The sequence below is a fragment of the Aulostomus chinensis genome, chromosome 13 (genome assembly GCF_037954235.1).
Source record: "Aulostomus chinensis isolate RoL2024-O1b breed Wild chromosome 13, RoL_Achi_v1.0, whole genome shotgun sequence".
Taxonomy (NCBI): domain Eukaryota; kingdom Metazoa; phylum Chordata; class Actinopteri; order Syngnathiformes; family Aulostomidae; genus Aulostomus; species Aulostomus chinensis.
Genome location: NC_141332.1, coordinates 20,460,450 through 20,487,850, shown reverse-complemented (window position 1 = coordinate 20,487,850; position 27,401 = coordinate 20,460,450). Strand labels below are relative to the sequence as shown.

Below are 27,401 nucleotides of genomic sequence, written 5' to 3'. Positions count from 1 at the left end.
TTCGGACACAAGTGGGTGATGTCACTGCTGTATGCACTTCTCATACACAGTGTATGATGTGGAGCACGGATAGCGTTATTTTCGTATTAATAGCTTCTTAAATAGCTTCAACCCTTAAATTCCATAATTAATATCTGTACTTTCACCTTTTTTTTTTTTTTTTTTTTTGCAATGTTGCAACTGGCTGCAACCCATAAATATAAACAGATCACCCAAGTCAAATTTTTCTTTATTTTTAAAAGACTGATATAGGCTGGCTGAAAAGAACTTTTTCATGGCGGTTTAACATTACCAGAGGATCTTCAAGCTCTGGTTCATCTCAATTTGCAGATGTTTAACGGGGCGGGTAAGAGAACAACATCCGGCCCTCTGCAAATCTTTCGAGTGGAGGAACTCTGAGTAATAAATTAGATTCCGCATACACAAAACTCATGCTATTTTTAACAGTGCTGCATTTGTTGGACCCATATTAAAATTTAAAATGAAATAATATTTATATGACAATATAAATGCTATTTATTGCCCTTGTACTTTTTTGCTGCTACTTCTCTGTGCCTGCTGCTGTGACAGTGCCAATTTCCCCACTGAGGGATGAATACAGGTTTATCTTACCTTATCTCATCTTAAAATGTGTGAAGTGTCACACCAGTCATGTATTTTGAAAAACCTACCACTAAAAAAAAGTATTTTTTTCGTGGTAGGCTTAGTCATTATCTGGGTCAAATATTGCTTGTAGTTACTGATCAGCATGCACTTTGGGCGGAAGGAGAATGTGCATCTTGGACATTTCAGGGTTATTAATGCAAGAATGTTGCATTTTTAACATGGTGTGTGTGTGTTTTGCTGTGGTGCTTGTTGCCTTGTGTAATTTGAGTTTGGCTTTGAAGGGGCTTCCTACAGTATCATTTTGTTTCCTGTTAGTACTTTCTGCATGGTATTAAGGTCCCAAGAGAATGTTTGCTTACTGAATCTTGGTTTTAATGTAACAGGAGCATCCAGTTTTTAATTTATTTTTCATTGCAGCAAAGAAATTCCGAATGAACAATCATATATGTCACCAGCTTGCCGATGTCCATATCAGACTTTCACATTTAAATATCCATCTTTCTTTCTTAACATGTAGCTCACTCAGATCATGCAGACTTCATTTGGAATTTCAAAACATGCTTGGAACAACAAATTCAATTAGAAATGATCTCCCTGTTAAATGTGCCTAAATTGCAAAGTGGCAAAATCTAGCGAGAGAGCAGAGTAATTGTTTGCTTCTCTGAGAAAGTTGTTTAATAAAGTTGGATAAAGAGCAGTGATTTTACGGTTTTATTTTAATTTGCAGGCTATAAACTCTGTCCAGTAACCTGGAGTATTTTATTTTGAGATTTGATTTAGTGACAGAGAAGTCCCTTTTCCATGACAGAAAAAATACAAAAATACTAGTTTATGCTGTCAATTCTATTTTGTGGAAAGAGAGAAATCAGAATTGGCCAAAATCTGGAATTGGCAGGTCAGACAAAAAAAAAAAAAAAAAAAAATCGGTATCGAACAAGAGAATTGCAATCGATGCATCTCTATTATTTTGTTTACTATTGTAGAATATGTCTCTTAGAGGAGAGTCAAAGCCTTTTTTTTTCTCCCCCTCCCTCCCTCTCTCGCTCATGAATTGCCACCTTCCCACTAGTCTCTCACCAGGCAAAATTGAGAACACTCCCATTCTCTACCAGGGTGCCTCAGCAGGAGTCAAGCAAATTACCCTGAACACAAAATGAAATGTCTTTTCAAGGGAGAATTCTACATTGACCCTGTTCATTTGAATATGAGCTGCCTTTCAATGGAGTCTAACTCTGCCTTTGCAGGAGTTGGTCTGAGGACGTCCTTGACCATCAGCTTTGCATGAACATTTGTCTTTCTCTCGCCTTAGTTCATTATCTTTCTTCTATCAATGAATGTTTGCCAACACCATTAAAACCTCAAGGATTCTTTTTTCTTCTCACTAATACTATAACTCTCTCCGAGATCATGCTTGCTCATGTCCGTGGATATTTTCGTGTTTGATTTTAGATGTGCTCTCTCAGGTGGGGGGAAGGATGTGATGTCAGGCTCTTGTAAGGGGAAATGTACAGCTTTAGACTAATACTGTTTGGTTTGTTGTGACCACTTGTTGCACCTTCTTCTCTTCATAAACTTTATATTTTGACAGATGATCAAGGGCCTTTTATATGATATACATATGTGTGTATAGCAAATAATGCATGTACAATATTTCACTGTTGCAGAGTTCTGTACATAATTTATTTATAGTGTTATGAGAGATTCTCAGTATCAGGGCTTGTGAGGTTTAATACCTCAGCTCTACCCAAATGATCAGTTGTTAAGGTGCACTTTTCTTAGTGAGAACAAGGTGTTGCATTGTGTTCAAAATACAAACCCTGTATTTCCCCCTCAAGCTCCTCTCTGACTGCTGTCTGTGCAGACTTAAGTTTGTGTCTGTTTTTTGGTTGAGCTGCTTTAAATGAAGACTGACATGCATGTTTTGGGCATCAACTGTGGAAAGCATTAATGTTGCGATTGACATCAGCTTGACACTTTTCCATGTCTCATCATTACTGTTTAAAATATTCACGTATGCAGTACAAGGACATGCTTTATTCAGTGGATAGACAGGAAAAGGTGGCTACCCAGAATGATTAAAAAGTATTATGTTCCTCATCAGGTAGTAGCACATGTAAAACTGACTTTATGGTTGTCATAAACTCCTAGAAGATGGATGGAAAGATGAAAAGTGACAATAAAATGCATGGAAAATGAGATTAACAGAGACAGAGTGACTGGAAGGGTAGGGAACAGGAGAGAAATGAGGTGAGAGGCACAGAGCTCAGTGTGTTGTATAACTTTGTATAACTGAAATGCATTTCCTTGGAAACATGTAGCAGACAAAGAAGAGCTCAGCCACAGATTAGAATACATTTATGTGGATGACAGACACTCTCCAACTGTGAAACAAGCCCTGCAGTAGCAGTAATAAAAACCATGTCTGCTACCTGCCAGTGCTGACAGTGTTCTACTCCTAGAATGACGCTGGCTCGAGATAGATCTGACACACAAATGTGATACCTTAAGGCAAACGTTATTTACGCCTGACTGATTTCTAGTCAGCGACACATTCTGGAACCTCTTCGTTCACACTGGTTTCTTGGATGAGTTTGTGAATCTTACTGATCAGTCAGTTGAAGGGACAGTCGTATTTTAGCATGTTAATTATTAAATGATCACGTGTGGATATCGGCATGTAGAATGTTGATTGATCACTTCCACAGTTGTTGTTTCTGTGTATTGCTTTTGTTTTTACATGCTAGGTAATAAACTGTCAGTGGGAAACAGAAAAGCTGTCAGTTCTTTTTTGATGTTTCATTTTCATCCATTGCAGCTGCCAAACAGACATTTTCTTCAGTGTGTGCCCACAGCAGCAAAAGTTCTCCTGTTGGACAATAATAATAATAATAATAATAATAATCCTAATAATACTTCCAAAAAAAAAAAAAAAAGAAGTTGTATTGTGTGTGCTGTATTTGTGTGAAGGGTGTTTGTGATGTCAGACAAGTTACGCTAATGCCTCAATGTGTAATGGAGAGAATTCTCTGGCCTACTAATGATTGTGCTGTTTGTGTCTTTTTGCACATTAACCTCCGCTGATTGCTGCATGCAGATAACTGGGAGCAAAGTTGTGGTAAGTAGCCCATTATTTATTTGGCTTCTGAATCTTGTACTGTGTAGGTGTCTGTTCACCCCCTTAAATACACATGCACATGCACACACACACTGCTTGTGAGGCCGTTTTTATGAATTTTTACTTTCACTGTTGATATTAGGCTGATAATGGGCCTTCCTGCCTATAAATGGTAGCAATTTCAATTTAGAGATTTCGATGATACAGCCTGAAAATGAACTGGGAGGGCTTTTGTTGGCTTTTGCTGTTTCTCTTTTGAAAATGATTGCACAATATCACATGTTAGCTTTTAATATTGTAGTGCCAGCATCTAGTAACAGCTCTTACCAAAATACTCTTAATTCTTAAGCTAATGTGTTTATTGAAACATGCCTCACACTCAGAAAACATGTCCCTTTAATATAGTAAGTCAGATATTAGAGCGCACACACTTTTATGTACAAATTACACACATAACCAGAAATACTGGGCTATTTTCAAATATTAGACGTATTAATAATTATATTCAAATTTTCAACAAATGATCTTTGAAAGAATTGAAGGCACAAACACTTCTTCTCAAATGTATGCTGCTGTTGTAGTTATTGATGTCATTTTCCTTTACTGTGTCTGAATTGCTTGTTTTCCCTCAAGGTACCTAAATGGCACATTAACTGTCTAAAACATATTTTGTGAAAACACTGAAGAAAAAAAATCAGTTAAACAAAGTGGTCTGTTTTTTTTAAAAAATTATTATTCTGTGTTGAATTGTCACTTTAAATGGTACTTTCATTGCCTTCAGAGAGCTTTGTAAGGATTTAGAGGACTGTAAAGCTCAACAGGAGCACAGACATGGTCAAGCAGCACACTGTGACCTGGCCTATGCTCTGCTCATGCTCTCAGACAAAACTCACTCTTTGAGGCATTTTCCAGAGACATTTTGTATCGATTGCATTTTCTCCTTCTTTGTCAAACTGTGCTTTTGTGTTTGGTTATGTCTGTGGGAAGAGTGGGTTTTTCGGCTTAGCTTGTATTGATGTGGATGGAGTAGCTCTCAAGCAGTCGCAACGGCTGCATTGTGTCCAGTAAATGGAATATGACATAATTACCTCAGTTTGTATCATGACTGCTCATCCGAGACGTGAGGCCTACTTTCAGAAGTTTTTCAGAGACCTTTGTAATCAAGAACTTTCCTCAAACTGAACAGCACACTGAAGCATTTGACCTGTCCTCTTTAATCTCTGCATCAGTGTAGCCCACAGGTATGACAAACAATGATGATGAGTTTACATTCTTAATGGACCATTTGAAGGAGGAAAAAAAAAAAAATCTGAGACCGTTTAGCTTTGTTAGCTGAGGCTGGGCCACAGTTCGCTCCCTGCTTTGCTGGCAGATTCCTGTTTTCACGCTGTCAGCATGCGTCGGTGGATGAGTGCTCTCACTTGTGCTGGTTAGGATTGTCTACAGGAAACATGCAACTGTAACTCTTCTGTCTCAGGCATGAAATTTCTCTGACACTTTCCCGTCTCCCACCAGAGAATGATGTGGGAATAGAAGTCTGTGTAAATTGGCTCTAATCCAGTCTGACCAGCGTGTAAATGTGCAACACTGCTAAGTCTCGTATGCTCTCTTCTCCCTAAGATTGAGGGAAATAGCACACATATTTGGGTACCAGCACGCCTGCAGGTACAGTAGACTCGAACTGTCTGGGTGAACTTGGCGCCCTTGCTTTTGCTCAGTGCTGCAGCTGCCTGCTGACCATTATGATGGTTTAATCAACCCCTATCAGTCCTTCTATAGATGGGTGGATTTGCGTCACATGTTTTAACAATATGACTCCTGCTGCGCTTCTGTGAAAGCTGGCTTCTGTCTCTCTGCACAACCATTGACAAGCTCTCAAGCTTAGATGGAATGCTGCTGAGACTGAGAGTCAGAGTGCACATGAGCAGGAAATATTCTACAATTCGTCATACGTTGAAACACAGGGATAATCAAACCTACAAGGGAGTGATAGATAACTGTTTAACTAGAGAAGCCTGTGCTCATTATAGCTGGTTTACTTCGCTGAGTCAACATCTCATATTGTCATGTATAGTCTGCAAATTTTAAGCAAACTTTGGAAATGTCCCTAAAAATTGAAAGGCATGTTTCATCAACTAAACTAATAAATAAACTCGGTTAGGCATTGTTTATTTTGTTTATTTGTTGATGTTTTGTGTAGGCAATGTGCACTACCTGTAGACTTCGCAGGAGAGTAACCAGTAAATAAAAAGTGACAGATGATGCCAGTGGTTTACAAACCATCCAGATGGGAAACGAGGGAGACAAGAAGAGAGAGTTACATGTACATGAGGGTGTGCAGACATCTGGCTCCTCTTTAGCTCCAATCAAGTGCTCGTTCTCTGTGCCAAGAGAGCTTATGAAGGACCTTTTTTTTTTAAAAAAAAAAAAGAGAAATATGGTGAGTCTGAAAGGAAATCAAGGCACCCTCCCTCCTTCATTTCCCCCTTTACCTTTAAAACCACACACCTCAAAAGAATTTTTGTTTCAAGCAAGCTATTAAAGTGGGTGCTGAGTGTTGTGCAGATTTGATGTGGCATTTGTCCTTGGTGCTTTAAAAGAACAGCAATGAAAAATTAATCAATAGCATGTGCCTCCCATGCGCTGAGCCAGTGTTCACCATAGATTCTGTCTTAAATTAAGATCAAGGAAACATGCTCTGGAGGGGACTTTATGAATAAGATGTTTCTTTGATGAATTGAAAGCATGCTTTAGAGCTCATCTGATGGACATAAAAAGTTTTCTGGGAATGAGAGGAGGAAGGATTTATTTGACAAACTCATGTTGAGAGGGCATATGAAAATCTGAATTTGGTTGTCATTTTTAATGGATATTTTGCTTCTTCAACAACTCAGTTGTTTATTTTTTAGAAATATTATTAAGAAAGTTGTTAACCACTTTCTCTCATTTACTGGCAGGTTAGACAGTAAGGTCAAGTTCAGGACAGTACGACCATGCACTTGCTGGCTGACGAATAGGTACAAATATCTCCGGGGACGTGTATACAACAGAGCAATAGTGTGCCACTCCACAGGATATCCACAAGTTTGTACGTGCTCATATTGTAGGGAACAGAAACATATAGGGGCATATGGATTTATTTTTTCTCTCTTGATGCATCATTTTCCCCCAAATTATTTTGTTTTCTGAAGTCTGTGTAAGCTTAAAGCACACTTTTTCATTATGGTGTTGTGGATGAAAAAGATTTAAACAACTGAATAAGAAAGGTGTCATCGTTTGAACGAAATTAATCAATACAAATATAACAATAGTTTTTAGTGCAGCAACTGTATATACATAGCTTGAAGTTTTGTTTTCCAAAAATACATAAGAATGGTACTTAATAAGGTACTGAAAATGTTTATGTAACATCTTTAGAATGTTGGTGATAACAGTCATAGCATTCTGCCCTAATATTCACAAAATCTGTTTAACAGTCGTATGCAGAATCACGGCCAAGTTGATATTAGGTTTTTCCTTTTTTTGCTGTATGAAATAAAACATTTATATGGAAAAGTTATGTAGCTTGATTGCTAGTTTCTGTATCTTGTTCACTCACTCTATTGAGCTTCCTTCATTCATTGATTAAATTTACATTTGCTTTGGTGTAAGTTGCTGGTAATCGAGCTAAGTGAAGCTGCTGATGCTTTGCTGCGTGTTAGACATCCACCTCAGAATGGTTTGACTGACCTTCGCTGGCCGTGGAAGAAATGAAGGTTTAGCAGTGTTTGATGGATTAAGTCAACACCAGCTCCTACTGGGGATGGAAAGGGAAGGGGTTACTTTTCCATCAGAATTTACCTTTTAATTTTCCATTTTTTACCCTTTCATTGATTCTATGCTTTGTACCTATTCCCTCCTTTCTCCTCCTCTTTTCTCTTGACACATTTCTGTATCACATTATGTCTTTTCAAAGGCAGAAAAAAATCATTCCTCTTCAATCAGAAGAGGCAAGCTAGATCTCTTTATTTTGAAGGGAACATGAAAGGCTGAAGTGGTCACAGTATGCTGATATTGGAACCAAACAGTAGTATGGCAGCGCTTTATAGTCTCTGTGTGTTTGTGTTGGTGTGTGCACATGCCTTTTACAACAGTGCATGTGGTAAGAAGCCCTTTTTTTCTCCTTCATGCAGTTCCAACAGACTTGGATATTACAGCAAGAATTTAGATATTGTGAAGGGGGGTTGGGGGGGGGCAGGAAAAATTGGATTCTTAGTTCTTTTGATTGCAATATGTGAATTGTATGTATTGTATGCACATTTCCACATCACTGATGGAGAATGTGAATACCAGCTTTGCTCTCAGTTGCACATCTCTCCCCCACAGCTCTGTCACACACTCAATGGCAGTGGCAACATATTCAGCTCAGCAGGAGGCTCCTGCAGGGCCGCATTAGGCTCCATAAACTTTATAGTGTTATACAACCCGCCTCTCTGTATGCATCTACCATCACATTCCATCGCATCTGCTTGAACTGTTCATACAGTTGTGAAATTCTGTGTATCCCCATGTTTTATGGTTGCCTTTTCCTCTAGTCAATCTCAAATTTTTATTTGCTTCTTGAGCTTTTTGATATCCCTCTCCACATCTGTGTATATTTAGTAAGTTATTTGCTTTGGTTGATGAAGTCGTCTGTGTTTCCTAGATGTGATCTCTCAGAAATGGGGTCCTGTCTGAGTATGTCAAGATTTGCATGTCAAGAATGCTCGCAGTGGGTGATGTGAGAATGCGCTGCTGTTCATAACCTTGCCAGACTTTCTCTTCTTGTGTATTTCCAGTCATTTCAAAAGCAGACTTCTCACTCTTGGCATGTGGACTAGCATTCCAATTAGAAGTCTTCACAGAACTATAATACATAGCCCTTAATGTTTATTGATATCCCTTTTCCTCAACTGTCACTAAGCATGATTGAATACAAGACCCACAAAGACAAGGTACAGGTTCAATAAGTGTTGTTAGGTTTGGAGGTAGTCACATTGATGGCCTGTTTACACCCCATGCGCCATATTCTTTCTCAAAGTCCACCAGGTCCTGTGAGACTGTCTTTCCAACTTGTCCACTCAGCAAAACAGAGGGCTAAATGGTAGAGTCGCTGCCCATCAGCAGCACTGCTTTATAGCATTGTCACACGTGGACGCACAAGAGTAAAGCCACATAATCGCCTCATCAACAGCCAGGTTCCCCTGATTCCCCAGACAGCTCTCTGCTATAATGATTGGTGACATGATTAAGGCCTGATCACTTTCTGTGTTATTGTCTGCCTTGCACTTTCTTTTCTGTGGATTCTTTAGAGACATGAGCCACAGGTTCAAAATCACGGCCTTCAGTTGGGTTGGATGATGGCTACCTAGTAGGCTTATGACAATGTCTACAGTGCCATATTCAGTACATTTGCGTGATAGAAAAAGTCCCTTTATTGTGTTTTCTGGCTAGAAGTGGACTTTTGTAATACGAGAAAACACATTAGTCCAATTGTAATTATACTTTTTCAAGTCTGATTATAGATGATACAATTGGGGTAGTTTCACTTAGGCATTCTGTCATCCCCAAATATGCCGGGGCATGCTGCACATGTTCTGAGGGTCTGCTGCTTTATTTAACCTGTTTGTGTTTTCCTTTGTATGGAAAATCTGTCCTTGACCTGATGTTCTTGAAAAGCAGCTAACATTTTCATGTCCAAGGTATATAGACATGAAACTGAAAGATTCATTTTGGTTTGATGTGGGAATGACTATCTTTAGATCATCTTCCTGGTCTTTTTTTTTCCCCTGAGAACTGTCTGTGATTCAGGGTAAGGCTGAGTAAGATGTACGATGTGTGGTGTCGTCCATCAGCCCAACTCAAACCTTCAGTGCTGGCCTAGAACATTTAAACCATAATCACGTACCTGATCTAAGCACCATTCGGAAAACAATCTATTTAAAAGTTGTTTGCTTGTTGTCTTGTCGACAGACCTGACAAAGTATACTTAGTACAGATCGGCATCATGATGCAGTTATTTGGACATTTGATTTGTTAGTTAGAAGCATCATTTATCCTGACAAAGTTCCTGGTGAAGGCTGTGAAAGTCAGTGGGCTGTGCTGGCCTTTGGATGAGTACTCAGACAGACAGCATTTTGTTTTATGACATATCTGGGACCTCCTAGGGTACAACAGCAGCACCATGGTTGAAAATTGATTGATGAAGGAAAAAATGACAGAAATCAACAGTGTATCTACATGGAGGGAAGCCCTCTCCTGTTGTCAGGATGAATTTTCACAGGATGGTTACTTTGTGGTAATGTGGGATGTGAGCCTCTGTAATATTAAAAAAAAAAGAAAGAAAAGAAATGTTCTTCAGTTATTATTTGTAGATGTTTCATACCTGTATGTTAAAATTGTGTATCCTATTCACCTGAAGTGTCTTGCTTTAAGCATAGAGCTGATAATGAAAGTAGCTGAGGAGTGAGCCATCCAGCTCTGTCTCATCTCTGTTGAGAGTTGCACACTGTACCTATCGAGTAAATGCTTCCCCAACTTGCTGATGGTGGTTGATCTTTGTGCTCCCACTATCCGCTGCTCCAGAGCCATGAAGTGCATTATAAACGATTGGGGGATCAAGCTTTCAGTTGAAATGCTGCGTAAACTGTTAGACATTTGCACTCACTGTTAGGGAGTCCATCTCTGGGTGTAGACAGAAGATCACACCTTTGATCATACAAGTTTGTTGTTTTGCATCTGACACATGGTTCTGACCAAGCTTGTGAACTTTAGTCTATTTTAACCACTGATAAAACAGTTGATAGAGGGGTCAGAAAAGCTCTTTTTTTTTTTTTGCATTCAGATTTCTGGCCCCCAAAAAAACTCCCAACTTGATATTTAACCCTCTCTGGATGTGTAGTACAACTGGTCAAATCCTCAGCGTGTCTCTGTCCCTTTCTGTAGACTATTAAAAGTATCAATGAGTGTAGCTTGTCATTCTGGAACCACAATTTGAGAGTCGGCATGAACGATAATGTCTCTTCTCTGGAAAACACAATGCTACAGGGCACTCTATAACTTGAGGTAACCTTTACACTGTTGTCTTCCTGCAACAATGCACCTCAGTGTCTTAAATAATTGACAGACACCTATCTCTGTGGAGATCCTTTTCCTAATATTGTAAGACACTGATAATAACAGTACATGGGGGTCAACATTTCACATTGCTGACTAATACACTACTGCAATCACCCTTACAGCCATTCTAACTAAACTATCACTATTTACTTTGGTGTGGGCATGGTCAAACTATTCTTGCCCTATTTGAGCAACTCCAGTAGTTGAGCCTTGCTTAGCCAGTTTTCACCAAAAACAAGAGAAAGTAGGGCCCAGGTTTAAAAATACCAAATTTACACTTTATTCTGGTCTCAGTGTTTCACAAATATCCCTTTCCAATATGCACTGCCAAACTTTGGAGCTGTGTATGAAAGCAAAATAATAGTACCGAGTAGGTCTTCAGGGATGTTTCACAACAGTGCTGATGGCATTGGATCTTTTATTTGGCTTGCTGAGAGTGTATCACTCTCAATGCCATAAACACAAAAGCTGGTCATGCATGGTCATGGTCTGCCTCTTGTTAAACACAGTCGGCAACAGCTGCAGCTCTCCTGCCAGTATTGTAGTACTGAAGGCCAGCACTTGGTGGCAGTGGGTGCTCATTGAATTGACCAATTGGTGCAGTACACCAAGGCTAAAAAGTCACACTGTTACTCTGGAATTGACCTAATGGCTTTTCTCAGCCCTTGTACCATGTGTCACTGAGCCTACACATTGAGTCTGATCTGTAAAGGGGAGAATAAGTGTGTAACAGTTTAAATTAATTCAGATTGGGCGGTCTTCTCTGATCAATATTGTTCCACTCCCACTGTAGACAGAGAGCGGGAAAAGAGCAGTTTTAAGTTTCATCGTTATTGTTCCTGTACTACTCATTTTTTCCCCCCGTTTAACGTTTCACTTGCACCACGAGGGCCCTTTTAAGGAAGCATGTGTTAACTTACCTGCTATTGACAAGACCTGTTGTATTGACCAGGCTTTTATGCAATCACAATTGAATTATTTATTAGACTGGGCTCACACTGATAAATAGATGCAGTCCCTCACCAACAACGCATCAGTAATGCTCACTGAACTACACCTCTGAAATCACCATCTTTCATTCTGGTCTTTGCCGTGTATTCCCGCAGACATGCAAATGTATATTACGCATAATGCCAGCAGACTGACACCACATCAGTGTTCAACTTGTTTTGTGCATGTCAGTGTATTTCCTTTCCCTCAGAGATATAAACATCACACCGTTCTGACCACACCTCTCTTCGCCAGTCATATTTGCTAAGTGGCACTGTGAGCTCTTGACATGACACAGACTTGTGGCCAGATGGGTTCCGCTAAAACAGAAAACATGGTCTCTGTTGGGTTTAGCTTTCATTGATGGCCCTGACTTTTTTTTTTTTTTTTTAAAGTTTAGCATTGACAAGACAGCAGTGAAAAGGCCCATTTTTGCTCCCCCACACATGGGGTTACCACTATTTCGACTTCCACTTTGTCATTTGGCTCAGGTGCCCTCAATAACATTGTAACATCCATTTTTAATGCAGCACCATATGGTGATCTTGTTTTTCTTCAGGTACCGTGCCAAAAAATGAGGAACATAACGCAAACATCTTCATCCCTGCTGATACTTTCACCTATATTCTTGATGATTTTCCTCGATCAATCTGCGGTCACAATGTAGAAAGCAGTTCTTTAAAATGTGGACAATTACGAGATATTGACCTGAGGCTGATTTGATGGCAGATCTATAGGGATCCAAATGGTGCTGTCCTTGATGATAGCTATAAGACCCAGTGTGTGTGAGGTGACATCAAATCATGTTGAGATGGCTGACCTATCACGTTATGTCCTGAGTGGTCTTGAGAGATAATCTTTTTAATGCTGATTGGGTGAATGCATTTTTCACACTTGAGATGGTGGCCTTGAATCAAACATAGTCTAGCAATGAGTGTGATGAAAAGATAAAAATAAAGGACCTTATACGCACCCCGCATGTGGATAAAAACTTTAAAAAAAAATACAGAATCTTATGCACAACCCTGATGTGCATAAAAAATAAAAATAAAAATACTGGACCTTATGCACACCCCTGATGTGGATAATTACATAGTCAGTTAGTAAGACAAGCAGCAAATCTATTGTCATGTGAGGTGTTTTTTTTTTTTTCTTCTTTCTGTCAAGATTTCCCATGTAAGCTTTCAGTTGGCCATCTCTGCTCGTGACGGGTGTTGTTTGCTAGATTGTTTGTGTCACCTCGCATGTCTCCATGTGATGTGGAGGAGGAGGAATTTGCTACTAAAAGAATGAAATTGAGAGGGAAAAAGTTCCTTCCAAGCCCTGCAAGTAGAACAAAAGAATAGAAAAAAATATCTTGATGTTATTATGCTGGCAACATCTTCTGAGCTTCTGATATAAATGAACTAAGGGTTCTAAAATTGTCATTTGAATTATGCCTTTCATCTCCCCCTGGTTTTTAGTGAAGCAGTTCAGCCCAAGTCTCTTGTGAATGTTTTTTCTTACCCTGTTTGCATTTCTGAACAAGCGCCATAACTGTAATGAATTCTATTATTTTAAAACCAATTACTGTTAGTTGGGAGCTTTTTCACCGCTGTTGTCATGCTCTCTGAGGAATAGTGCTGTTGCAGTGTTGACTGCGCTCAAACCTGATGGTATTTCTTCCTATTTCCCTAACCACCCATACTAATGTCGTGTTCTGGTGTTACAGAAAATACATAACCTCTTCTGCACACATTCAGGTTCACACGAATCAGAATAAAAAAAAAAAAAAAAGGGATGAATGATTGTTTTTGGTGTGTATTTAGATTGTGTAATGTGCTAGAAAACAATCAGGTATTGAACTGACTCAAAATTAAAGGTGCATTTTTATTTAAGGCTTTTTTCCATTTAATGTCTCCAAAAAACTCAAATCATGTCACTTCATTAAGAGCAGTAAAAAATAAATAGTGAGCCTAATGCCAATACTTGATGTCACAGTAGATATTGGACAGATGTCAAAAACACAGTTTTTTTTTTAATGCATGTCGTATTAAAAGCCAATGATAAAAATGAATAATCTAAAATCAGAAATTAAAAAAAAGTTTTTTTTTATCTGAATACCTATAAGGGATACAGGAGCTATACTGATTAGAAAGTCTGAAAGGTTTTCACATTCTTTCTACTTTCTCCATTATATGAAATCAATGCTGTGTATGACCACACAGTGTTCTTTGTTCATAGTAACTATATTTATTCGCGATCACCAAAGACTTGCACAGACGCCTCTATAGACATTATTACGAAGTTTCTCTTTGACACAGCTCTCCATTATTTTCTTTTCTAAGCATAAAACTAATTGGATTCTGCTTCCGGGCTCAGCCAGGGTTTTTTTAGGTGGACCTCTTTGTTTAGATTTTTGTCCTTTCTTTTTTTTTTTTTTTTTGAAAAGTTGATAATGGAACCATTTACGTTTAGTCAGTTGAATCATCAGTGTGCTATGTGGAGTTATATCATAGGAAGTAGTGGTAAACACTATGGTGCTTTACAATCATGTATATAATATGGTCCCATAGGCAAATACTGAATGAAAGAAGGAAATGGTGAAAGATTGGACACATTCACATTAAACCCAGCACCCAAACTGCCCTTAAAATGGACTTATTTAATAAGCTGAAAGGTTATCTTGAAACAGATTTTCTTCATAATTGACCAATTTAGTCCCGCTCGATAAACATTGACATCAAGCTGAGATGTTGTGGCATTTCTGTCTCCCTCCCCTGCCCCCATGCTTGTTCACTGTCATGCATTACTATTGATATTACAGTGCCATGATTAGTTATTGGAAGAGGTATGAAATATTCAACATGTTGTATTTGGATGATTATAGGGTGGGGTCCCAATCTAGGGTACAATGGCTGCAGCATTAGTTAGCATCGGTGAATGTTCTCCTAATTAGCTTGCATTGCCCAGCAGCTGTCTGCTATTAGGGTCTTTTGTTCCAGATGTTATCTCATTAGAATGGCATTGATCATCCTAATGACTCTGGGAGAGATTATTGGTCCACATTAGTGTGACCTGCTTGCTCCCTCTTCCCCTGAGGTCAAACCACAATAGCTTCACCCATCCATATGCTCAGATGACAGTTTAAGTATGGCAGCCATTTTTACAAGTTATGCTTATTTGTGTGTGAAATGCTAGCAAATTGCCAGTAATTTGTCAGTATTTTGCCCATTCTCAGTATTTGTCAGTGAGCTCATGCTCAGAGTAGACAGCTCCCTGTCTTTGTTTTTTATAAATGGATGTGCTGGGTCTAAGGTACATGTTTGCCTCACATATGTTCCAGTTTGAGAGAGTGAAGGCCATCAGTTTGTCTCCCAGTTACCTTGTCTTTGAAAGCAAGGTTCTCTAAGGCAAGGATATTTGGTATTGTGTTCTTTTATATTCAAAAGATCTAATAGAAATCTGATTCAGTATTCAGTCACTGGTGATATTGAGTGGTCTTATTAATATTAATCTACATTCAAGGCTTTCTTTTTGTCTATTTTTTAGTTGTGTTTGTGTATGTGCATGCCCAGTGTGCACACATGAGATGTTGATCAGCTGCACCATTGACATGTGACACAAAGACAGAAACAGCATTGAGGTAATGAGTACAGATGGTGACAAAATTGTTGATTAAAAAAGGACAGGTCAGGTTTGACCACGGAATCTGCCAAAACTTGGAGGTGGATCAGCATCAAAGCCAAATAAATAGAAATGAATCCCTTATTTTTGTCTCCTTTTAGACAAATATGATTACTTTAAACCATTTCTGAATTGAATTTACAGAGTTACCATATCCTGATATATAATGTTACCTATACACTAAATTACCCAATGTAGTCCAAGATTGTTCTATATTGCTTTTCTCTCTTGTAAATTATAAAAAAACATAATTTAGCGAAAAATGGTAAAAAAATACATCGAAAAACCTGTCCCATTTTTGTAAATAGCCTCAGACCTTTACTGAAAAACTGGATTGAATAGCCCACTAAACATTTAAACATTTATTTGTCAGCCTCAGATAGAAATGTGAAAGAAGCACCGAACCAAAAAAGCTTCCCCCTCTTTCTTCTGGGTAAAATGACTTCCCTTGCCCTACTGAACAGGAAATGTTTTTTTTTTTTTTTTATGGAGGGAGGCAGATGTAGAGGAAGGTAGACATGTCAGAGTAGGATGGCATAGATGTGAAAAGAGAGGAAAATAAGGATTATTCAGTTAAGGCAAATTGATAGGAAGAGAGTTCAAGAAAGGAAGACGCCAAATGTCTGATTACACTCCAGAGTCTGTTCCCTCCTCTCAGTAGGCAGCAGTGTAACTAATTCTGACTTCACAAATTCCCTCAGGCTTCGTTGTAAACTCACCTTCCGCACCACAATGTGCCTCTGTGGTCAGCGTGTTCCTAACATGACTCCTTGTGTGGCTACATAAGATTTCCTTTTCTCACGGAGCAAAACCTATTGCACTGCCTTCCTCATATTTCAGGCTCAGACATGTAATAAAACAATCATGCTTAATGGCATCCATCTCAGTGCTTCCGTCTTTAGGTTTTGAGGCTCCGCGGCCTAATGAAAACGCAGAGGCATCAGTTTAATTATCATGTACTCGGCTCTTATCGAGGAGAGATTGTTTTTATTTGGAGCCCTAATGAATTTCTCATCAGTTTGTTATTAACGTTGTGCTTTATGGGGCTCAAGTGGGGAAGCAGCCAATTACTTGGCTTTGTTCTCCTTGATAGACAAGTATTTGTCCCTCTGTGGAGAAAGAAATAACTTGTGAAAATGCAGTGGGGAAAAACCATTGCTCCATCTTCCTTCAATCTCCTGCCAGACAATTTTCTGTATGTGTAAGGGCTATTTCTTTGGAGATCTTTCTACTTACCACAGCTAGGTTTGCTTTATAACAACCCACTATCATTTGAGGTTTTGTTTTTAGGAAGGTAATGGTTGGTTTCTGTGATAATGGTAGAGAAGAGCATCAAAGCAACACTGCCAATAATATGGATGACCTTGTTGTCTACGTGTAACGTGTCATTCGTAAATTCACCCCATTTTTTGTTTTCAGCCCATTGTTTAACAATGAGTGCATTGATACAGTGTAGCCTCTGGTGGGTATGGGTGGAAAAGGGCGGAGTATTTATACAGTGGAATGAGGACATCTAATGACAGTTTGACATTCTTACCATGACCCTGGCTGTATACAACGTTCCTTTCTTAACCCAAAACCCATTTGGACCTAATCTAATGGGATATGAAGGGAACATAATGATGTGTGGGTCCTTGTTATTTCCCTTTGTTCACAAAACACTTCCTAGTTTATTGCATTTTATGGTTGAAGGGCTTGATCACTAGCATTATGGCTTTGTAAATGGGAGTCAATAAATTACCCTCTGATTAAAGACGATGCCCTCACTTTAGGTGCAGGAGCCATTCGATATGCATGCTGAGTCTTTCTGTGTGTACTAGTTTAATCACTTTAATTCCTCTTTCATTTTTGCGCCCTTCACCTCCAATACCCTGTTTGGGCCTGACAGTTGAACACAGCGCAAACATTTTTCTATGCTGACTTGTAGAACGCCTCTCCGTACATCCAAATTAGTCTTTTTTTCCCTCTGCCTTCTTTTAAGCCTACAGTTCTCCAAATATCTTTTGTAGAACATGTACAACTAAAAGCATGCATTTACCAACCCACCAGTGGGTACCTACCATGTTTGATTTTGTTGGTTGATGTCGAGTTATTTTATTCTATGTTACTGTTCTGGGTGTTTTCTAACGAAAGGGTTAAAATCCTGAAAATGAATGAATATTAGTTACTGATGAACAGGGTTGAAGCTGCTTAAAAGATTTAACAAAGAAAGTTGGAAATGAAAAATTTTCAAAACCATTTTAAGAAAGGGGACATGTTTGTCTTCCAGTACTCTGAGGGTGTTTTTTTTTTTTTTTTTTTTTAATGATACACAATAGTTAATTAAAAACATCTAAAAATGTTGAAGCATAAAGTTGAAAAACTTTTTTCCCGGATGCTATTGAAACTGTGCCACTTTATTACTGGCGGTCTCTAATCTTATTCATAAATGCACACCCTCACTAGAAACACGAGTGGAGTTTTGGGTTATGGAAAAACAAGGATGTGGGAAATAACAAGACAGATGGTCCAGGTCTGTTGACAGAAGCTGCATGCATGGCAAAACGAGGAAAGAGAATTGGGCTGCATTTCTGCTGACCCTCTTGCTTTGGGAACACCCCCAACCCCCCATTAGTTCTCTAACCCACTGGTTTGTTTCGTGCATCTTCAAACCTCAGTCACACTGATTGATACTCTGTGGAATAGCAGAAAGCTTTATATTTACATGAAACACTGTGCAAGTTCCCAAAGGCACAGAAGACTCACATGCCATTATGGGATCGAAAAACTAGCTTTAACTTTACAAAATAATCTGTTGCACCCCTCATTCTACCTCCTATGTGCTTTCTTTAAATTAGTAAGTATAATTTCAAAGCTAAACTAAATTAGATTCCATGTGACAGTCATCATTTATTGATCTGAGTCTAATTTGGAATGTGTCATAACTGGCTGTAAGAACATTCTGGTTGCATATTATAATAATGACAACATTAGAACAGACTTGAATAAGAAGACTGGACTCTATCTGAAAAGACATCGAATACCTGTTGTGTCTCTGTTATGTTTTCTCAATAGCTGCAACATCGCAGTGTGAGTATGTAGAGCAATGGTTTCTATCCTCAGTTTAAACTCCTTGGTCAGGTAAAGGTCCGACCCCCTCAGTCTGGATTAGTCCCACTGCTGGAGGAGGAAGAGTAGAGGGAGTCAGGAGGATAATGAGGCTATGGGATGGACCCAGGGCCAGCCTGCAGTGCCCAGCTAGGTTGATCTGCCTGTGGTGCTAAGCCTCTTAACTCACTCCATCCACACAGGCACCCTCAAACTGCTATAACACCACACATTTCTTCTTGTCAGTGCCTGCAGAGCAGCACAGGTCCAACACCTGCATACCTGTTATTCCAGTAACCTAGCCAAATGTGTGAATGAATTAAAAGCTAAAAAGCGAGTGTGACAATGATCAAGTACAGTAAGCAGTTTTAATTTGGGGGCAGTTGCATGCAAGTCTAAACTATTTTGGTAGTCCTGAGTCCACAGAATAATGAGAAATGTTCTCGTTTGAATTTCAAGCAAAATGAGACTCCTTTAAAAATTTAGTACATCAAGTCTTTGCTGCAGACATTTTCAGCACCACGGAGAGCGATAAGCTCTGAAAGCACATCTGCCTGTGTCTCTTTTCCCATATATTTCTTTCTTGACGAGGCTAAACATTTGCCAGCCTCTGCCTCTTTTTTCTGACAGATATTGTTTGGTGGTGTTGTGTGGAACCCATAACTAAAAGTGTTTTTTTGACTTTGTTCTTAATTACCCCATCACAGTGAATGATAGTGGGTGAATGTACCAATGATATGTGGTGATTTTGAGTTTGGATTTAAATGTCGTTTCACAAGAAGCATTCCTGCTGATTTGTTTTTGCCACAGGTTTGCTGGTAAAAGCTGAGCTCAGAAGCTCTTCATTATTGCTTGTACAGCTGAGAAATAGCACCTCTGACTCATTTCAAACAGCTGTCAGGCCTAATTGATGGCTTAGTATGCAGTCTCAAACTTCTAGTTAATAAGTTGTGCAAGTGCCATGATTGACTTTCAAGTTTGTTGAGTTTATATTTGAATTTATTAAGCAGGAGGCAGACGTTCATGTGGCAGAGTTGTCTGCACATTGCTCTGCACCACCTTGTGATGTTATGACAGATGTCACAGGACAGATTGATGCCTCAATATAAATGTTTTTGTATGTTATGGCACAGGCACGGAGATGTTTGTTGTCATCTGTTGCTATGCTTCCACTCTACACTCAAAAAAAAAAAAGCATATACCTAGTGTTGTTTATTTGCTGTCAACAGCTTCCACCGAGCTCTGGAGTTTTGTTAACAGATATAGATTGACTCCTGCTTGTCAAATTAAAAGGCTGGGGATGCTACCCCCAACAGCCACCCCACTTCTCTCCCTCCCCTCCCCTGCCCTATCCCTCTCTGGCTCGTCAGTCTCCTACTTTCCCCTCGCTAAAAAAAATTGAGGAATTCTAGGCCGTGCATTATCAAGTGCATCTATGAGAAGAGAAAAAAAATGTTAAAAAAACAACAACAAATTGATCCAAAAAGTGCATCAGTATGCATACGTTTGGGTATGGGGAGAATTGTTTGTGTTTCCAGGAGCGCAGTGATGGTGCTCCAACAGAATAGACGTCAATCATTTGCTCTAGTCCCACCTCTATAAATAGAAGATTGTGTGCTGAAATTCCTGACACTTCGTCTTTCCCCTGTTTTTTCTCTTCATCCTCATCCTGTGCCTCTCTCCTATTTTCCTGTGACTCTCTCCTATTTTCCTGTGACTCTCAGGCTGGCTTTCCTTTCATCAAACAAGCAACTTTGGAGGACTGCATAGATAATGTAATTATTCATGTTGATGTATAATTTGTAGGTGATTTTTGATTAAGAAATGTCAAACTTGAGGCTTTCAAACAGATGTCCTCAGACCAGTGAGTGATGTCATGGTTGCTGCATCCACCTCTTTCATTGATCTGAAGAATCTGAAACAAGCCAGGTAAAGTGAGCTTAGTGACTGTCACAGCAGTCAGTAATCATTGTAATCAATTGAGGCAGCTCTCTGACCATGTCCATTGTGAGAGACATTGATGCCACTCATTGTTTGTTGACATGGTCCTCCAGGAATGTAAAAGGACAGAATCTCCACAGTCATGGCTGAGTTTATGCTGCTTGAAACACTTTTGTCAATGGCCAGAACAAACGGAGCAAATGAGGCTGTTTAAAAATCCCACTCAACCGCCTTGAAAATTTTTTAGAAAACAGAGTGTGTTGTCTTTTGTCTCCTCAAGTAGACATTTCTCGTTTACAGGCTGTACAGGCATGTCAGCTGTTACTTATAAGTGTCACTCAAGTCAAATAGCATCAGCTTCCACACCATGCCACTGCACGGGGTGACAGTTTGGGGGTACATGGTGGTTTTGATAATTTGAATTAAAGGTGGAGCTTTTTGATATTTGACATCAGCAGCCAAAAAACCCCAAAACCCATCCCTTTAGTGAGTCATGGACACACATTACCATTGTGAAGGCACTAACGAATGGGAGAATTGAAGAACTGACAATCCAGTGTGCAAACATTATTCACATTTAACAATTAGCAGCAAACATTTAGTAGCATTGGATAAACAAGTGAACTAGACTGTCCAATGTTTGTATTGCTTGCTAGAGAGTCCAGTCACTGACTCCTCTCCAGTTTTGCACCGATAAATTCAGTCTTACTAGCATCTGGGTGGTTAGTGGCCATACTGTTGCACTGGGAATGTTTTGGATCGGCCATGTCTCAATCAGAATGCTGCCTTTTAACATGTCTGAATACAATGTTACCCTGAGTCTTTGATCATCAAGGATATCAGTGTAGACTTCAGCGTAGTTTGTGCCTTGTTGCTCCCACCAATATTGTGATGGCATTTCATATTCATCCTGGTGAGCTCCTCTGATATCTGCCTTGGGTAAAGTACATGTGTTGCCAATTCTTAGGTCAGTTAACTTTACATTCCAACACAAACCGTAGTAAAATCAACAAGCTGGGGAGAAAATGTTTCTCATATAATGGCAAAAAAAAAAAAAAAAAATCGGGCTGGGCTGGGCTGGGCTGGGCTGCGCTGCGAGAGCTGCTCACTAAAGTTTGGCCTCTGCCATAAGATTAGTCTTCCTGTTGATGTCCCCGAGACTCTATTTCACTCCTTTTTTGCAAACAATTTACATGTGTATGATCTTACCTGAAATTAATCTGTGCTTGGGAACTCCCACCAATCGGGGAACCTTAATGCGAACTGCGCAAGCGCGACCGTGTTTATAAACAACTTGTATCGCGATCTTGCACATCTTTTTTTATCGATCAGGGCAGCGCACTGGCAAGATTGTGGAGTTCGCGAGCTTCTCATCATCCGCAGTGAAGAGGAGATCTGGCGGCAGATTTGTGGAAACGTACGGGACACGGTGATTAATGGGAACATCACTGCTCGACTCGACAACGTCCATGCTGTCGTTGGTTTACCTCGCAGTGTTCTGGCGCAGTTTTATGTGTACTGACGACGTCAGCGCGTTGACGTACGAGAGAGAAAAACAGGCATGCTGCCCCCATCGCGGGAGCTCAGACCCGCGTCTGCTGGAAGCTTGAATGCGCCCTAATGCCGAGCAAACGCGGGTACAAAAACCCGTTTTGACACGCGTGCTTCAGTGTGAAAGGGGTATTACTGACTCGAAATCCTTTGAAATTTGGTGAAGCTGTGACAGAGAGGGAAATAGTGAGAGATTATTGAGTTGCAAATTGGAAAGAGCGCTCTCTGGGGTCGCTGGTTCGCAGTCATTACCTGGGGGGGGGGGGGTATTCTCAGTGGTGCTTGTCTGTCTGCTTATTCATTTGTTTATCAGAAGGATTATGCAAAATTGAGTCTGAATATCAATGAATTCATTGGAGGGGTGCAGTATGGACAGATGAGTTATCATGCCATCAGGTGGCCACAGGAATCATCTTAGTGTTAGCCTTACAATCTTCCATATCCATCTCAAATTTAGTCAGAAACACTGTAGGAACTTGGTGATGGGTTACCGTGGATGTTGTGGGATTTTTTTTAATCAATTTTATCATATCAATGTGACCAATTTCCTCAAAACAACATAAATTGTGTTAACTGAACTCCTATCAGAACTTTAACAAACTTCACAGGTTTGAAAATCCCAGCCTGAAGACATTCCATCATATTCATAATGCTACCTTGTAGTTTCCAAAAGTGAGCATGATGTAACAAACATTATCTGATTTGCACTGAAATTACACTTTGATGTTGACAAATGATGTGTGGCAACATGATATGTAGCAAGTGTGTTCTCTAGCATTGAGTGTACACAGAAATTGGTATTTGCATGTTATGCTTTTCAGATTATGGTTTCGCCACCCCATGCTCTATGGAAAAGCCACACATAGCATCGTGCACAGTGGGGCAAGTGCTTGGTGGTAGCTGTCTGTAGTTTTTATTGGGTCCCGTAGAGTTTGTGCCAGGTGCCTGAAGTTTGCTTTGGTGCGCTCTCTGAGGGCTCTCTAGTTTTCAGTAAAATCACTTGAAAGTGTATAGTACTCTTGTCCAACTGACGTCCCCATCTGGTCTTGTTTACCACTTAAAATCTTGGTCTGTTTTCCAGAAATACCATGTTTAGAAGCCCACAGGCTAGAAGTTATTCACTTAGAGACAGTGCTATGTGGGACAGCACCGCTTTATGGGCAGTGCATGTCATAGTGAACCTCTTCACCAACTTCTACAACCATATGGAGCATATGATGACCTCTGTATCCCTTTAATTATTCATTTTTTTTTTTTGTAACATGTTAAGTATTCAGCATTCAAATTAAATTCTTCCCAAAGTTAGATCCTCCAGACTTGCCTGTTTCACTTGGAATGTCATGCATATGTTGGGAAGCGGAAACTCAATATTCTCACATAAGCATTAATTACACAGCCTTGAAAACATAGAACAGCGCAAACCATAGAATTTTATGGCCATGATGGTAATTTGTGGTAGGCTCAGTAATTGCACCCCCAAATCTCAATAATAGCATTTGCCAAGTGCCTGCCTTTCAAATAATTACCATCAAGTGGGACGTGACAGCAGAAGACTCTAAAGGCTGATGGGAGCTCATCAGGGAGTCCAGCCATTTACTCCAATCAGCACACGAATCTGCTCTCTCCCTCAGGTCCTCCCAACCACAACCTGAGATGCTGACTGTGTTACTGCTAATTAACTCAATGAGGATGAGGTTTCTGCCAAAGTTGTCTTCAACGGTGCTCAGGTGTGCTTGCACCCTCAGTTGCGCCAGCAGAAACAGCAGGAGAAGTAACAAATGAGTGCAGATAGGGAGGAAATTGTTGACAAAAGGACAGGTGAGCCAGTTTTATTTCTGTTTGACTGAAATTAGAACAGCATTGTGTGTAAACTGCTGCGAAATATCCCAACAAATACTTAAGCTTAGCCCCCTGGAAAAAAAAAGATTTGGGAATATCAGTTTCTGACCTTAATTGAACAATGTCGAACATTGTTTCCCTTGCCCTTTAAAGGACCTGATCATCAAATGGTACATTTAAACATGAGAATGTATTTTGCCTCACATAAGCTATTTCACATGTTCTAAGGAAATTTCAAAGATCAGTTGACATGTCCTTTTCTTTCTCTTTGTTTTTCATGATTTTGATTATTTTTTTGGTTCTTCTGCCCGGTGATATGTTACAAAAAGATGGGGGGAGGAAAAAAAATCAGTGATTGGGATGTTAATATAAGACAGGCAACTCCACACAATAGCATCTTGGTGTGTTTCATCTTAGTACACATGGTGAATCTCTGTATTATCTGTTCTTAGTAATGTGATTTTGTCTGTACATTCTTTTGTGTTGTTTTTTGGTTGTTAAATCAGAATACTTGTAAAACTTGGACATGGAAAAAGACTGAAGTTAATAATGAATCACAAAAAAACTGCTTAAACCCCTTTTACGAAGCCTTTTCAGTGCGGGAGTACTACACCGCTGTAATGCCTCGTCGGTATAAAAATACACAGAAATATTGGGATTGTTACAAACCTCCAGTTAGAGTGCCTGCTCTTTTCAGAACATGTATCCAAAACATAAGGCTACAAGCATAAAATATGAATAATTAATCATGCATCTGACTAAGGCTTGTTAGGTTGGCCAAAAACATCAAATATATGCCAAAAACATAATTAGGAGTAATATAAAACTCTTAGGCATTATCTTGATATTGCATTACTTTCTGTTTTGCCGCTTATTACTGACTCTTAAGAACTTGTAGAGAGATTTTTCTTCCATTGAGCTAATTGCCTTTGAACAACATGAGATGCTGTGGCTTGACCACGAAGCAGGGAGACGAGTAATTACCAAGAGGACTGCTTTTTTTTTTCATCGATGAAAAGACAATGGAGACACCATCAATAAAGACAAATTTCCCCAACCGTTCCATCAGATACTCTGTAATGAAGACCTTTGCTATAAGCTTAGATGGATGAGGGCAGTTCTGTGAGAGCGAATGAGCAAGAGGCAGGTAGATGTTTGTTTAGGGTGAGCTCATGGTTGATATATTGGAATGGGAGTAGGTCTGTTGGAAAAAAAAAAAAAGAGCATAAAGACCGGGGTGATTAAGGAACAGAGTTGATTGAAAACAGAATACTATCGACAAGGCTTTGTCTTCTCCTAGTCTCCCTTGTGCCCACACCGATGCCCCCGTCTAGTCTCCTTCAGGCTATACATCTCACAATTCAGAAACCATAACAGGAATTGATCATTCTGCGTCAACTTTCTATGCAAGCTAGCAAATTGACATCTTGGTCTGGCGGTATGTTTCTATCACTGTTAATCATTAGTCTTTAGGCATTTGAGCAGCACTGATCATCCCTAGGGTTCAAAGAAGTGAATATTTGATATTGTTTGATATTTTAGATCAGGCAATATGTGATACCCAATTCATGTTTATAGTGCTACATGAACGTCCGTCTCGCTGTCAAACGTAAACACTCAAACACACTTCCGTCATCCCACATCTCCTTACTGTCCTGTTTAGTATTCACACGCAAAACAACTGTTACACGCTGATGCGTCTTTTCATCTTGGTTGGTCTTTATCACACACACACACACACACACACACACACAATCAGCCACACATAAATGTGCATACATGCACACACACCTTAAAATTCACCCTTGAGAGGCTCCTATGTGGAATACAGAGCCAATGCTCCTGACTTGAAAGCTTCTCCACCGCTTCAGATGTGACATCAGTTCGTTCTGTCTCTTGCTCCCACCCTCCTTCCCATACTCCCTTCCTCTTTCCTTTTCTCTTTCATCAGCTGAGCCCATCTTTTGACACTTCAGAAGGTGTTCCTCACATGCCTGTCACCTCTCCCCTCCTCCACTAACGTTTTCTTCCCAGCTCTCTATCAAGAGCATGCGTCTCTGTCTGAAACTTATGTACTTTGTAGAGTTAACGCTTTGGCGTTTGCATCACCTTGAAGTTGGTAAGTGGTACTGAGCGGAGAGACCAATCTTGAGTGTTTAAAGAGAGAAGCGCTCTGAAACATTCTGTGTTAGTGTGGCATGGCGAGCCGGCAGACATCACACCAAAGAAGGGGTGCGGGGGGGAAAGGGGTTTGGGGGGTGGGGTTACTGTGTTTCACCTTTGTTCTTGCACTTCCTGACTACTTTGAACAAAAGACTGTGAAGAAGGTGGAAGGTTAAAATCTTTGTTCTCCCATGTGTAAAGAAATACTTTATTGCATTCTGCCAGTTTTCCACCTCAGTGTTGTCTTGTTGCAGCCACCTTTTTCCATTTATGTATGAAGCAAACCACCTATTTGTTAACAATTTATTTTTTATGATCATTTGAAATAGTTTACATCAGATTGGAAGCAAATGAAATACAGACATCTCATCAGAATGTGTTATGCCAGCTATACATTTATTGATTAATAATGTATATTTCTATGCTTCAACAATATTGAATTCCCCTCTGAGTGTGTCTTTTTGTAAAGACATTGCAGTGTGGGCTGAGCCATGTCAACTCCCACATGGAGCATCTTGGCTGAGAGTCAGAGCTAACACATTACCTATGTATGGTTGGAGGTGGTCCCTGGCACTGAAATATATATTCAGTTTGTTGATATATTTCTACTGTGTGGTGCATGTGATGCGCTTTCATGTCAGTATGGTGGTTTTCGTTCTTGATGTACACCAGTATGCCTGTCACGCGGTCAAGTGAATAAGTGGTAGAGAAGGTTTTGATGCATGTTTGTGTATTTTATCCAAATTGGAATATAGCCAAGTGCAATATCCAAATCACAAGAGCTGAAATGTTTTGATGACGGTAAAATGTGGCAAAATATACCACTATAAATGAAGCATTGTGGTGCTACGGAGATACCTTGGTCTAAAAATCATATTCCTCAGACGTAAAGGACCATGATAGTTTGGCAGCAAATATCACGTAACCATTTTTCTGTTAATTCAGATGAAAGATGAAATGGAAAAATAGCCTGAAAATTGCTGATCCCTCCTGTATATACCTTTATTTTTATATATATGTATCTTCAAATTACTTGGAAACACTGGAGAACAATTGTGATCTGTTTAGGTTACAAGTATGCACAAGTCCTCGTGGGAATGCACGGCCTTTATTGCACTGCTCCTACTCAAATAGCTGGATGGGGTATCACTGAAAATGGGGCTGATCTATTCAATTCAGTTCCATGTAGTTGGGTGTGCTGATGTGACATTATTTATCAGAAGTACCCTAGTAGACCTGTAGGCTACATTAAGTGAGGGAGTGCTATCAGTAGACTCTGTTGTTATGGACAGGTCTCTTAAGAAAA

The 27,401-nt window shown here is 39.7% G+C and overlaps 1 protein-coding gene across 8 annotated transcripts in view; it reads left to right on the top strand.

Annotated features, from left to right (window-relative positions):
- Positions 1-27,401, top strand: part of diaph2 (diaphanous-related formin 2) — a 363,855-nt gene that overhangs the window by 21,603 nt on the left and 314,851 nt on the right. For 7 of the 8 annotated variants that reach the window (XM_086222012.1, XM_086222015.1, XM_086222011.1 and 4 more), the window contains one exon: positions 3,701-3,721. The exons of the other annotated variant lie outside the window; for it this stretch is intronic. In XM_086222012.1, the coding sequence (XP_086078138.1) occupies positions 3,701-3,721 (21 nt within the window). The remainder of the gene's footprint in view (positions 1-3,700; positions 3,722-27,401) is intronic. 8 annotated transcript variants of the gene reach the window in all.